The following is a 14,397-nucleotide window of genomic DNA, read 5'->3' as shown; positions in this document are numbered from 1 at the left end:
AGCAGGTCTTGTAACAGATCCCAGCACTGACCATTAGGTCTAAGATACCTCACTAGACATGCCCAGTCTCTGAGAGCAGGTCTTGTAACAGATCCTCCCAACACTGACCATTAGGTCTAAGTTACCTCACTAGACATGTCCAGTCTCTGAGAGCAGGTCTTGTAACAGATCCCAGCACTGACCATTAGGTCTAAGATACCTCACTAGACATGCCCAGTCTCTGAGAGCAGGTCTTGTAACAGATCCTCCCAACACTGACCATTAGGTCTAAGATACCTCACTAGACATGTCCAGTCTCTGAGAGCAGGGCCTGCAGCTGATCCTCCCAACCTGCCTGCAGGTAAGGTTGATGCAGCCAGCAGGTGCTGTAGAACATCATGACATCCCTGGAACCAGCATGGGCCAACTGCCTGCATAGTTCTCTCTTCAACTTCAACTCCTGGCCAAAGTATTGGTGGATTTCCTTCACAGTGTTCACTTTAAACAAAAGGGTATTACATGAATAATATTAATTTACATGTGAATTATCATCAACATAATGTAAGTAAAAGCAAGTACATTGTATTAACTTAATACTTATTTAATTTAATACAATGATCAATAATCCCTTATTATGAACCTAATACTAATACATATTTGCAAGCCATTTTTTTTAAAGAAAGAGGATTAAAAAACTGTATTAACGAATAGTAAAAAAAATAAAACATCTTTCAAAGCCATAATGATAGATTAAGAGGTGGGGGGTGTTGACACCGTGACCACCAATGTCACATAAACAGGATCCATCAAATAGGTGGACAGATAAATGCAACAACGGTATCAACTGTTCTGAAGTTATTACCTCCCTACCCCCAAAAAACCTCAAGTAATGATAAAAATGCTCGGCATCATTTTGGTATCCCTACCTACGTCCTCTAGGGTCATAGTAGAGAACAGGACAGGACTGGAGGAAGCAGATCTCTGGTATTTCTGTAGGGACAGCAAGCCCTCTGCTATCTTAGCCTTGTGTTCAAGTTTGGATTCCACTCGACTCTGTGAAAGCATAGTCTTGTTGATATTTGAATAGTGTAAAATTATATACTTGTTTATTGTTGTATATTGTAAAATTAAATACTTGTTTATAGTCATATATTGTAAAAATAACTGCTAATTTATTGTTTTGTAAGGTAAAATTATATGATTGTTTATAGTTGTATAATATAAAATAAATGCTTGTTTATAGTTTATAGTTTTATAGTGTAAAATTATATACTTGTTTATTGTTGTATATTGTAAAATTAAATGCTTGTTTATAGTTGTATAATATAACAATAACTGCCTGTTTATGGTTGTGCATTGTAGAATTAAATAAATGCTTGTTTATAATTGTGTATTGTGAAAACAGGTGCTCGTTTATACTAAATACCAGAGGAGATGAGTGAACAGTGCACCACGCATTTACACAGTGTTGCCAATTATTGTTTTTGCATAATTTTACAAAGGGAATTAACACAAATTTCACTTCAACATTATGCAACAGAAAGCATCTAAACAAACTGCTACTGGACTTCTTGTGTTCTATATAACTGATAACAAAACATACCATGGCATCAACAATGTCAGACAAAGCATCACAAAGTGGATTTAGTTCTAGAGGTAGGTCGGTGTGTGTTTCACTGTCAGGGTCTTTTTCAACATTAAAACTGGAGAGAAATTGGGCAAGATTTAATTATATGGTTTGTCCAGCATTTTGCACATAATTTTTATGTAAAATATGATAGTTGTACAAAAAAGTTTATTAAAATTGTATTGTGATTATCTGTATTTGTAAAATAATATAAAAGGTTTCACCTGTGTAAATAGTTAAATCTATGTCAAAGTTATTTTACTGTAGATTTGAAATATTTTTATCTTTTAAACTGCTGTATTTTATTATTTTATAATATAGGGACAATTATGTTTTGATCAGATAACATTTAGAGAACATACACTTTGTCAATTTTAATATTTGCTATTTTAGTGATGATGTCCATGCCCTGAGAGTTGAGATTGTTCCACTTCATAGTTAAGTTGTGATAGTCTGCAGCCAAATCTTTCACCTTGCGCAGTTCACCTGTAAGGTTGCCTGCAGCATGATGCTTTACTTGCGGAACTGACAATAGTAAACAATAACATCAGATAACATTAGCACTGAAATACTGGAAGAGGCAGGTATATGTCAGCTGTGGAAAGTCAAAAATGACTAAATCAGTTTTGGTCAAAATACAGAATAATAGCAAAAATTCTAAAAGTTCTGTTTATCATTAAATCATTCTTTGAAAACTTCAAACCTATTTCTCTCAAATCAAGTTAAGTCATTGTTATTTTTCTCTCTTAATATTTTGTTTTTTTCTTAACCCAAAAATCGCTCTTTTAAATTTTAACTGGACAAATAAATAAATATTCAAATAGTTCAAAGTATCCATGTAGGACCTGATTGCCTATATGGGTGATGTCCATTATATATGAAGAGATTCTGAGTCCAGGTACAAAACCTACTTTTGTTTACTTTCCTTTATTAAATCACATATCCAGCTTGACTAGTTGGGTTCTGTAAGCAACTCAACTCAGTCATATAGACAACAAGATTAAATGGATACTTAAACTTTAGCTAATCAAGACTTTCAGATTGACAATGGCCTGCCTACAACACCATCCTACAAGCCACAAGAGAGCACTGTTACATTACAATGTATAAATGCTAATCGTATTTGTAAAAGTTAAGTTACCTTACAAACATGATAGTACATGGAGCAAGTGAAGTAGAGTTCACCTGTTTCTATGAGCTCTGCATAGGAAGAGGTAATATGGGGAGCACCTGCCCAGACGTCATTACCTTTTCAATTGGGAGTGTGGTGGAATCAGGGACATTCTAATGACTTGAACCAGTCATATGCTTTACCATTGACTATGCCATCCCACTGTTATATTGTATGTTGCTTTCATTAAGTTTTAAAACAAGAAAGTACTCACCAGGTGATGCCACAGAAGAAAGCTTGTTCTGGTCATTTGATTCTGAGCTCATTGTTATTTGAATGTTTTTCTGCTAGCTTGAAAAAAAAACCAGAATAATAAGTTGAATACAATATTTGTATTTTATACAGCAAATGAAGAAATTTTTTTTTAATCTAACAGCGTGCTTAAATTAAATAAAAGAATAAGAACAGGGTGAAATTTAAACACTTTGTAAGTAATAGAAAATGCAAAGGTTCTGTAGCATGTTGGGCTCTATCAAACCAAATACAATAGGTTTACAATTACAATTATAATAGATTGACGACAGAAGCCTGTGGTTGTATATAACACATTTAATGGGTCTAACTACAGCACGATGGTAATACACAGAGAGGACGGAAGGAAGTACACAAGGGACATCACTCAAGATAACAATATTATAAATATAACTAATACAGAAGAGTGAGTTCCCTTGACCTCACAATTATTTCAATCTATTACATCCCTTTACCCTTAGAACACAATAACACATCTCTCAATAGAACAATTGATAGTATCCTAAAATCACCAATTATATTGTAACATGAACACTATGGTAGATTACATCCTTACAAACAATGCACAATATGCTACAACATAATCAAAATACAAAACAATAATGTCAAAGTCCTTTTGACCTTTAGAATCATAGGTCTAACTTATTTGGGACTTTGATTGTCCTGCTTGACCTTCTCAGTGGCCTCTGATTTGGTGACTCAAGATTCTGGCCATCTGGATTCTCTATCTCAGGAGGTCTAGGATTTAAATCATTAACTCCAGAATTTACATTTTCTGACTCCAGACAACTTGGTTCACTCATATCAACAGAACTTGGTTGTGGAACAAACTGAGTTGGTGTGAACTGTTCAGATTTGGTGGGATTGACAGATTCACACTTATTATCTGCACAAGTTATTTTTAACTTTATAAGACACAGGTCCTGCACATTGAACAATTTGACCTGGTATCCATTTTTCCTTTCTCCCATAATTTCTTAGATACACATTATCATTAACTGCAAATTCTCTTTCAATGGATGATTTGTCATGATTTACTTTTTGAATTGGCATCTGAAAGTATTAAATGGCAAAAAATCTTTTTTTTTTCTTTTGATGTTACCCTTTTAGTTTCTGTAAGTGCTAATGATGTTAGCAAAGTTGTTTGATGATCACATTCCTTCTTACTAATGTATTTTCTTTAAAACATTTGAAATTGCCATATCACCATAATCATTTATTAAGTTACAAATACTTTGTTTAGGCAACTCTGACTGATAATGGACTGCATCTTCTCCATCTTTTAGACTTAATTCCATTTCTCTTATTGTATATGGCCTTAAGTCATCATTCACAGACTCTTTAGGCCAATCATTCTTACAGTACTCATATACTTTTATTAAGCACTCATCTTTTTGTGTTTCTCTTTTAATATCATTCACATTTATATTGGAGTTATCCATGATAGTGAAGAGAACAAATACATCTTCTGGTACATAGCTCAGGCTTTGGTTTTTTAAAGGTAATCTACTAAGACTATCTGCACTATTCTCAGATCCAGGTTTGTATTTCAATTCATAATTGTATGCAGTTAGTGTGATAGCCCATCTTTGAATTCTTGGTGAGGCATGCTCAGGTAGGGTTTTGTTTTCTCCAAATAAACCTAGCAATGGTTTATGATCTGTAAAGATGGTGAACTTCCTACCAAACAGAAACTTATGAAATTTCTTAACACCAAAAATGATGCCTAAGCCTTCCCTATCTAACTGAGAATAATTTTTCTCAGCCTGGTTCAAAGATCTACTGGCAAAAGCAATGGGTCTGTCACCCTTCTCATCCATGTGGGACAAGACTGCTCCTACACCATCTGGTGAAGCATCACATGTTAATATAAGTCTTTTCCCTGGGTCATAGTGAGTTAGTAAGGTGTCAGCAGACAAAGCCTCTTTTGCTGTATTAAAAGCAGTATCTTGTTGTTTACCCCAGTGCCAAGTTGCATTTTTCTGTAGCAGCTTGTACAGTGGTGATAGTTTACCAGACAGATTTCCTATGAACTTTGCATAGTAATTTATCAAGCCCAAAAAAGCTCTTAGTTGTTGGGTATTTTCAGGTTTGGGTGCTTCTTTAATGGCTTTTGTTTTCTCAGGTTGAGGTCTGATACCTTGCTTGCTCAATATATAACCAAGAAAACTAATTTCTGTCAACATGAATTGACATTTATCTTTGTTTATCTTTAAACCTTTTTCACCAACAATTTTCAATACTTTATCAAGTGTTTTAAGATGTTCAGTGTCATTCTTACCAGTTATGTACACATTGTCAAAGTACACACAAACATTTGGAATATCCTTAAAAATACTGTCCATGACAGCTTGGAAAATTCCAGGGCTAGATGATATGCCAAAACATAGTCTTTCATATTGGTAGAGTCCTTTATGTGTGTTTATTGTCGTATAGACTTTTGAATCTGGATGCAGTTCTAGTTGAGTGTAAGCATGACTAAAGTCTAATTCAGTGAATTTGTCTCCTCCTGCCAAATTCAAAGAAATTTCCTCAATGTTAGGTATAGGGTACCTATTTAGCTCTATTTGCTTATTCAGTGTAGTTTTATAATCTCCACAAATTCTTATAGAACCATCCTTCTTTAACACTGGCACAATGGGTGACGCCCAATCGGAATAGTCTACCTTCTTTATAATGCCATTAGATTCCAATCTACTTAGCTCATTTTCAATTTTGTTCCTCATTGCATAAGGTGGAACTCTAGCTTTGCAGTATCTTGGATTTGTGTCTTTAATGCTTAACTTCACTGTTCTATCATTTAGTAATCCTGGATTACCAAAAACACATTTATTTTCAGATATAACTTTATCTAGTGAAGTAAGACTAGATTCTTTTACATTCTTCAATGAACAAATACTCTCCCAATTTAACTTAAGATCACTTAACCAGTTCCTACCTAGTAATGGCGGTCCATTTCCTTCAACCACAAGAAGAGGAAGTTTAACACTTTGACCATTATAACTTACATGAACCATACACTCTCCTATTACCGGAACATTGTCACCAGTGTATGTTGTTAGACACTTGTGACACAGCTGTAGAGACACTGATCCTTCTGTGACAGCGTCAAAATCTTTCTTTGTTATGACTGTTAGAGATGCTCCAGTGTCAAGTTGGAAGCTGATGCTCTTACCGTTGATATAAACTGGTACATTGATGGGAGCATGACTTATTGATTTCACAGAGAACAGGTTGAAATCCGGCTGCGAATCAGTTTGAGCATTTTCACTGGTAGAGTGGTTCATTGGTTGGGTTAGGTAGTCTTGGTGAGAGTTAACATAGTGCTGCTTTTGGTTGCGGTACTGTCTTGACTGGCTAGATTTAGCAACAGACGAAGACTTTGCAAAGCAGGCCTTAGCAATGTGACCTTGCTCACTGCACTTATAACAAGTTGCAGACTTGAACTTGCACCGATGAGATGCATGGGGACCTTTGCATCGATGACATTTTTGATAATTATTACTAGATTTAGATCTAGGATTTGAACGAGCAGGCTGTTTAGCATAAGTTGGAATGCTCTGATGGGGTTGATGTTTATTGACTAACCTGCTGTTTACTGCATGGATCCCTGAAGGCGTAAGAGATTTCGCCGCATCTGATGACTGCTGGAATGACATTGCAAGTTGTATTGCTTTTTCCAATTTTAGATCTGACTCGAGCAGCAACTTTCTTTGAATATCAGGGCTGTTTACACCTGTCACAAACTTTTCACATAGTCTGTCAGACAGCGTATCGCCGAATTCACAAAATTCACTTAAATGACGTAAAGCAGCAACATATTCTGATATTGACTCGTTTGGTTGACGAGTCCTACTGTCAAATCTAGCTCGACATAGAAACTTTGATGGGGTAGGCGCATGGTGGTCTGTTAGCAATTTGCTCAGCTTGTTAAAGCTCTTGGTAGTTAGACTAGCTGGTGCGCATAAGTCCTTTAGTAGCCTAAATTGTTGAGGCCCTATGACTGTTAACAAAATAGCTCTCTTTTTGGCTTCTATCGTCACGTCGTTAGCTTCTAGGTAAAAGCTTAACCTCTCTAGGTAATCTTGAATGATTTCATCATTCGCATCAAATTCTTTTATTTGGCCATACAGCGCCATAATTCTAGAAATAATTAGCTAATAAGCTCTAGCAAACCTCTTTTTTGCGTAAGTAGGTGCTCTTTCTAGTAGATGTTTATCCTTCGTCGCCAGTTATAATAGATTGACGACAGAAGCCTGTGGATGTATATAACACATTTAATGGGTCTAACTACCACGATGATAATACACAGAGAGGACGGAAGGAAGTACACAAGGGACATCACTCAAGATAACAATATTATAAATATAACTAATACAGAAGAGTGAGTTCCCTTGACCTCACAATTATTTCAATCTATTACAACAATAGATTCAGCAAGTATTTAATTTTTAAAGAAAAGCTCAACATGCTATGCTGGCTGGTAAAAGGGTTCAAAGAATAAAAATGCTTTACGAACACATTGATTAAGTTAAAATTACATGAACACTCTGATTGATTTAACCCACCAAATTTTAATGCATATGTTATTAGTGTCTGCTGTATTCAATCAAAAATCTATTACAAACCTAATTTATAATAAAGCCTAAAAATCATTTGTGAGTCAGGTATTTTGTTTATTTCAACACATCTGGGAAAAATACTAACACAACAGTGCAACAAACAATTGGAATGTGTGTGTGGTATGAGGATAAATTGTAAAGGGCAAATGGTGAGGTGGTATTTATACTTTTGATTACGTTCCACGTTGGTAAATCATGACTTTCTGACTGAGAAAAGGCAATAATTCTGGCCTCTAATCAATCTTAGTATTTTACTTAGGCTAATTAATTCTCTGTAGACTGGGTATTATTATACTTTATTATAGCCACTGATAATTAATTTATTGCAATTAAATGTTAAATTGAGTATGGCACTATGCATTACAATTTTGTTTTTTATTTAGGCTATTGTCATTACAGTTACACTAATAAGTATAGTTATCAATTTTGGATATCATTAAAATTTTATTAATCATGGCAAGATTTAAATTATTTTTGATAGGCTAAATAATAGGTTGATATTAATATAGGCACAGGCTGATCCATTATTATGGAATTTTATCTAGGGATCTGAGCAGTGGTGTAGCGAGGAGGGGACGGGGGGTGTGGACCGCACCGCGTGACACCATTTAGAAGGTGACACCAAGGCAAAAAATAGCAAAATATATAGAGAAAAATGATGATTCAACTTAATTAAGTGATTAATTAGAGTGTTAAATAGTCTTTTAAGAGCAAATTTGACAAATCCCGACAAGGGTGGAGGAGGGGGGGGGGGGTGTACCTGCTAATGATAGAGAAAACATGATAAATCAAACTGTATTTATAATCAACTATAGAAAAAAAAATTGTTAGTATTATGTGAGTACAGTAAAAAGCAATCGCCGTGGGGGTGGGGGGGGGGGGGGTTGAGTGGAGGGAAGTTACATTAACTCAACGTTGCAAAATATGCATGAGGTCAACGGTTTGGTTGAGAATCGTAATAACTTATGTGTTAATCCATGTATGGGGGGAGGTAAAAAAATGAAATAAAAAAATATATGTGAATACATATAGGCCTACACATGCATATATACATACTTACTTATATGTAAGGTGGTTAGATTTGTCCAGATGAATTATTTTCTTAACTAAACAAATGTTTGTAAAAAAGTAAACAAAGACTACGCCATTTGGTATATGTACATTAAGTGCCGCACCGGGTGACACCCGACCTCGCTATGACACTGGATCTGAGATCAAGCTGAAATAGTATAAAAATAGGCCTACTAAAATTTAATTAGCCACATTCACATTACATATTACTTGATTAGACCCAGACAATTTTATGGTCCTAAAATGATAGATTTATAATCTTTTAGATTACCTAATAATAAATATTATAATAAGTAGGCCTGTAAGGCCTAATAAGACTCTACTTTAAGAGGCTAAAAGCCCCTAAATTTAAGGCTAAAAGTGCTAACACACATAGTGGTACCTATAGGCCAGTACTACTAGTAGTAAAAATTACTAATTAACGCCCTAAACTAGAGATTGTACAAAAAAAAGGAACAGAAAAAAAAAACACAACAAAAAAAAAACACAGAAAAAAGTCACAGGAAAAAAGTCACAAATATATATTTGCAATGAATTTGTTAATACTTCTATGTATTAAATATTCAGAAAGTCCAAATCAACTTAGATTAATTAAGTATAATAAAATGTGCGTAGGTTGTATGCGTATAGTGAAATTTATAACACACGTAAAAATTTAGTGCGAAGTATTTACTTTTTAATTCTTTTATACATATAATATTTAATAGAATTTAATAAATGTTCAAAATTTCTCCTTTTATAGTATTTGTTAAATACTAACTTTAAATGCAAAAAGACATTAAGACGTAGTGTGGTTACTTGCTGCCATCAACTCATTGCAACAATAGGTCAACCACCTATACTGCCCAAATTTATCACGCTCATTACATTACAAAAAAAAGTATCAAAGCAGAAACCTGACACGGTACAAAGGCCATCATTGACGCAAAACGTCAACAACACACAATATGGACGGACAAGGCCGAACTGAGGAGAAGCCGACCAAGGAATGGCAAAAAAACAAACATCAAAACAGAATGATGTGCCTAAAATTCGTTTATAATTAACATTTCTAGAGCGTATTTAACTAAATTCATTACAAAAGTTGTGGTTGCTGTGTAAATTAGGTTACAGTACTTTTACTTATTAGTGTTATGAACCACAAATCTTTTATCGTTTATAAAAACACTAAAAACAACAACAACCCACATCAAAAAACACCCAAAATTTTACAATTCTCAACAATTAAAATAAAAATATTTATTAAAAGATTTTTGTGACTTTTTTTCTGTGACTTTTTTTCTGTGACTTTTTTTTCTAGCAAAAACTGACCTTTTTCTGTGTTTTTTTTTCTGTGACTTTTTTTTCCATTCACCAAACTAGAAAGAGTAAAACTTTTATCAAAGTGTATATTCCCAGTTAAATATGCTTTTGTAATTCTAAGATAATATTCCCAGCCCTATTTTGGATGAAATGATAGCCAACTGGGAATAATTTTGGCTGGTGTTGGTAAATAGGAGGTTTCAAACACAAAATGCAAGGCGGTAAATTGAGAGAAGGTTGTGAAAAATGCTGCTCACAAAGCATTTTTGTCTTTTGCATCTTACCCCCATTCGCTATTTATGCTAGGTCCGAGTAAAATTATAACGCACCCGATTTACAATGAACTTTGATTCAGACTTCAAAGATATTTCATTTGTATTGTTAGTTACAATATTAGATTTATCTGTTGCTAGACAGGCATGCTGATGATTTCAACTTTTTTCTTTTTTGTGGAACACCGAAGTTGCCCAATATAATATACTAAATATATTATAATATATTATAATATATTATAATATATATCACTTTTGAACATCACAGTGCTTGATATTTACCAGAGATTCCGCAGGTCTGTCTCTCATATTTTCTTCTAGCCATTTCGCGTTTCATATCTCGCAATTTACCAACACCCAGTCTTGACCAACTTTTATGTTAAGATAAGTTGAAAAAGTACTCACAGTTTCTACTGTGTTTTATTGCATTTTTCGTAGTGAAGTTTTAGATTTGGGAGATTTTCAATTTAATTTACACGGTTATGTGACATGTATTTTCTAGGCTGTCGCTTAGCTTGGGAAAAATTGTAGGCCCCACCCACCTAATAATTATATTATTAATTAATTATTGAACAATGAAAGATATAAAAACGGCATGGAAATGTTTTAGGTAATCTATCGTTTTAGGTACGTAAAAGTGCCGCGGCTAGTAATGTACGAAAAAGTTACCTCATTGTCAGGGCTTTAATAGAAGTATATTGTGATATATTTGTGTCAAATATTATAGATAAATGAATAATAAACCTAAATCAATGCCTAAATATATCAATATAGGCCAGAAATTAACTTTAAACAGCAGTGCTTGCGAGCAAGATTTGCTATATAAACAGCAGCCATTTGTAAAATAGAGTAGCTTCCCTTGAATCTCTCGCTATAAATTTACAAAAAAAAAAACTTAAACAAGATGGCTGCTATAGTAAATGAGCATGGTTGCATCTGTTGGAAACATCACTACTCTTCATTTATTAATTTATCACTGAAAAGTTTTAATTCAATTGTTTAACCCTCTTGAGACGCCCGGGCCGATCTATTGGCCGCCGGTTTTATAGCCAAAAAAGACGAGCGACCGATCTATCGGCCGGGTCTAAGCCGTGATAGTAGAAGCCACACGATTGGCTTTCTAGTATCATATCAGCCAATCAGATTGCTTCTAACTGTTTTAGTACATATCTAGCACTTCAATGTCAATTCTCACATTGAAAGTCTGCCTCATTTTTAGCGCAATTTCCATTCTGGAGAATTGCGTTTATTAACCCGTCATTTCTGTATGGATGGATGGATGGATGGATGTCCACAGCTTTAAGTCATATCTCCTCCTCAACGAAGCAATATCGATGACTTGTTCCAAAAGCAAAAATGTTAAGCAAGTTTCGAGGATGATTGTGGGCCAAAAAAATTCCCGGAATTCCTTCCTGGATTTCCCGGAAAAGCCAAAAAACCTAAAAAAAATGCAGTTTTTGGCCCATATCTCGGCAACCAGACCACTTAGCGACTTGAAACATTTACCAATCGATTCCTGCCATAATTTAAAACAATATTGCAGAAGAAAGTTTTCAAAAATATCCTTTCGTTCGGTCACAAAAAATTAATTACTACTATTTTAAACTGAGTTTCCCCTTTGTTTTCCCCTTTTTTTTCGACTGATACGGGAGGCTAGCCTGTCGGGACGTAGGATCGTTCGCGTCACTGCGCGTGGCAAGAGAGAGAGAGGCGAGCTACGCGTCGCTTGTTTTTTTCCGCGTGCTAATGTTTACAAACAAGAGGGCGGGTTTTAATCATAGTCAAATACTGATATAAACGTTTTAATATTTGGGCACCGTTGCTGAATATATGATTTATCTCGATTTAAAATTGTTATGGATAACATAAGGAAATTGCGCTTAAATTGTCACTAGACTTTTTATTAACTTGTTTTGTTTTTTGTCGATTTTTTTAGTGCCGTGAGTCCTATCGTAAATTTTCAACAGTTCAGTCATCAAAATATACTAAAAATATACTTAGAAATTCTAATGTAGAAATAACAATCAGTAAATTAGTTCAGATTATTGAATAGATGTTTGTGTATTATTTTATTTAGATTAGCATTACAGAGAGAAAAAACGTATTTTTATACAAATTTACTGTAATTTAGTTAAGTCAAATTTTTTTCGTGCATAAATTATGCAAATCAGAAAGCTCACATATATATATGTTGAGGTTTTTATTAGATTTATAAAAATCATATTAGCTCATTCAATTTCCTAAAAAATAATAGATCTAGGCCTATATATTTTTATGCATGTAAAATAATTCGTTTATTTTTTTCAAAATTTTTTTGTGATACAAGTGCAAAACTTGAAAGTAAGCTCCGTCTTCTTAGCACCGGCTCTCTAAAAAAGCTACGTCTTTAACTAAGAATAAGAGGGTTAAAAAAACAGATCTAGGAACATTTTTGTATTTTTCCAAAATCAATCCTCCTCAAAATGTGAAATAATTATTAAAATTTGAGGTGTCACCTGTTTTTCACATTACTAGTCGCGGGCGATTTTACGTACCTAAAGCCTAAAACGATAGATTACCATTTTATTTTTTTAATTGAAAAATTATTTTTTAATTAATGTAGGCCTGCTGCTCAGGCCTAAAAAACAAAGGCAAAAAGGTTATTTCTGAACAAAATATCTTTAGCTAGACTCTAGATAATCTTAAATATTAATGTCAGCCTGAACATTATTATATTATTAATGATTACTATATTTAATTACTGATAATTTTTAATTAGGCCTAAAAATATAATGTGTTACTTTCGCCCAACGTGACTTACAATGTTTCAGATCTAAAATTAAAGCCTTTAAAAAGTAAACAATTATAGTTTTTAATAACCACTATGCGAGAGTAAACGCCCCTTGCTACACAACATTTTATTTTCGCCCAATTATTGTAAAAATTGATTTCTTTCAAATAATCACACTGAACAAATCCTCGAAGGTTGCATGTAGTCTATTGTAGTCTATCCTTTTAATAATTTTGATCTCGACGAAACGGTTTAGATAGAAATCACGAACGGGCATTCATGTACTATAGGCTACTACTGTACTACATGATTAAATTAATTAAAATAGGCCTAATGCAACACGTTAGAAAAACAAGTTAATTAAAAAAGTCTAGTGACATTTGTGCGCAATTTCCTTATGTTATCTAAAAATAGCTCTGACGTATAATGTTGGGGTGCGTTCAAGCTAGAAGAACAATCGGTTTGTAGGTGTTTATGTAATTTTAAAATTTGTGACCGAACGAGAGAATATTTTTGAAAACTTTCTTCGGCAATATTGTTCTAAATTATGACAGGAATCGATTGGTACATGTTTCAAGTCGCTAAGTGGTCTGGTTGCCGAGATATGGGCCAAAAACTGAATTTTTTCGAGGTTTTTTGGCTTTTCCGGGATATACATGAAAGAAACCCGGAATTTTTATGGCCTATGCTCATTCTCGTAACTTGCTTAACATAATTGCTTTTGGAACTATTCATCGATATTGCTTCGTTGAGGAGGAGATACGACTTAAAGCCCGGACACACATTCATCCATCCATCCATCCATCCATTCCCAGAAATGACGAGTTAATAAACGCAATTCTCCAGAATGGAAATTGCGCTAAAAATAGATACACTTTTTTTAATGGGGCACAAACACATTTCAATAACTTCCTACATTTTCCTACATTATCTTTCAAGCGGCATAAGAGGAGATAAAGTGGCCAAAGAAGCTTGACATCATTTTTACTTTCTCGTATATACGTAGTATAGGGAAAGTATTGTAATCGTGCAAAAAAAAAAAATCGAGATTTTTACAAATCTCGACGTTTTACACCTCAATGATACGGAAAAACATAATTTTGCAATCTTGTCCGTATGTCTGTGTGTGTGTGTGTCTGTGTGTCTGTGTGTCCGTGTGTAAACACGATAACTTGAGTACCGTTACTGCTAGGTTGATGAAATTTCATATATAAGTATTTTATCAAAATCGTAGATCCGTATCAACTTTTGAGCGATTTCCGATAACCGGAAGTGGTACTTTTTCTACTTTGAATTTTTCAAAAGCCTATAACTTGAGTACTATTTCAGAT

At 34.1% G+C, this 14,397-nt stretch overlaps 1 protein-coding gene across 3 annotated transcripts; it reads right to left on the bottom strand.

Moving 5' to 3' along the window:
- Positions 1–255: 255 nt before the first annotated feature.
- Positions 256–13,136, bottom strand: LOC131940430 (cyclin-dependent kinase 2-interacting protein). Of its 3 annotated transcripts, none has more exons than XM_059299049.1 (8): positions 13,097–13,113; positions 10,702–10,838; positions 8,712–8,870; positions 2,992–3,068; positions 1,969–2,131; positions 1,583–1,682; positions 906–1,032; positions 256–477 (listed from the first exon to the last, which is right to left on the bottom strand). In XM_059299049.1, the coding sequence occupies exons 4-8, from the start codon at positions 3,041–3,043 to the stop codon at positions 281–283; spliced, it is 639 nt and encodes a 212-aa protein (XP_059155032.1). In that variant the 5' UTR covers positions 3,044–3,068; positions 8,712–8,870; positions 10,702–10,838; positions 13,097–13,113; the 3' UTR covers positions 256–280. The 3 variants fall into 3 exon arrangements, with proteins under 3 accessions (XP_059155032.1, XP_059155034.1, XP_059155033.1); XM_059299051.1 differs by having other exon boundaries at positions 2,992–3,064; XM_059299050.1 differs by lacking the exon at positions 10,702–10,838 and having other exon boundaries at positions 13,097–13,136.
- Positions 13,137–14,397: the final 1,261 nt, after the last annotated feature.

The sequence above is a fragment of the Physella acuta genome, unplaced genomic scaffold, assembly GCF_028476545.2.
Source record: "Physella acuta isolate Inbredline_101_S28 unplaced genomic scaffold, ASM2847654v3 ptg000316l, whole genome shotgun sequence".
NCBI classification, from domain to species: domain Eukaryota; kingdom Metazoa; phylum Mollusca; class Gastropoda; family Physidae; genus Physella; species Physella acuta.
This window is presented reverse-complemented; position numbering and strand designations above follow the sequence as displayed.

Coding starts and splice junctions, on each gene's coding strand:
- LOC131940430 (XM_059299050.1), bottom strand. CDS start 3,043: ATGAGCTCAGAATCAAATGACCAGAACAAGCTTTCTTCTGTGGCATCA. Junction 2,132..2,991: donor TTCTTCTGTGGCATCACCTG/GTGAGTACTTTC, acceptor TACTATTGTCAG/TTCCGCAAGTAAAGCATCAT. Junction 1,033..1,582: donor CTGACATTGTTGATGCCATG/GTATGTTTTGTT, acceptor ATGCTTTCACAG/AGTCGAGTGGAATCCAAACT.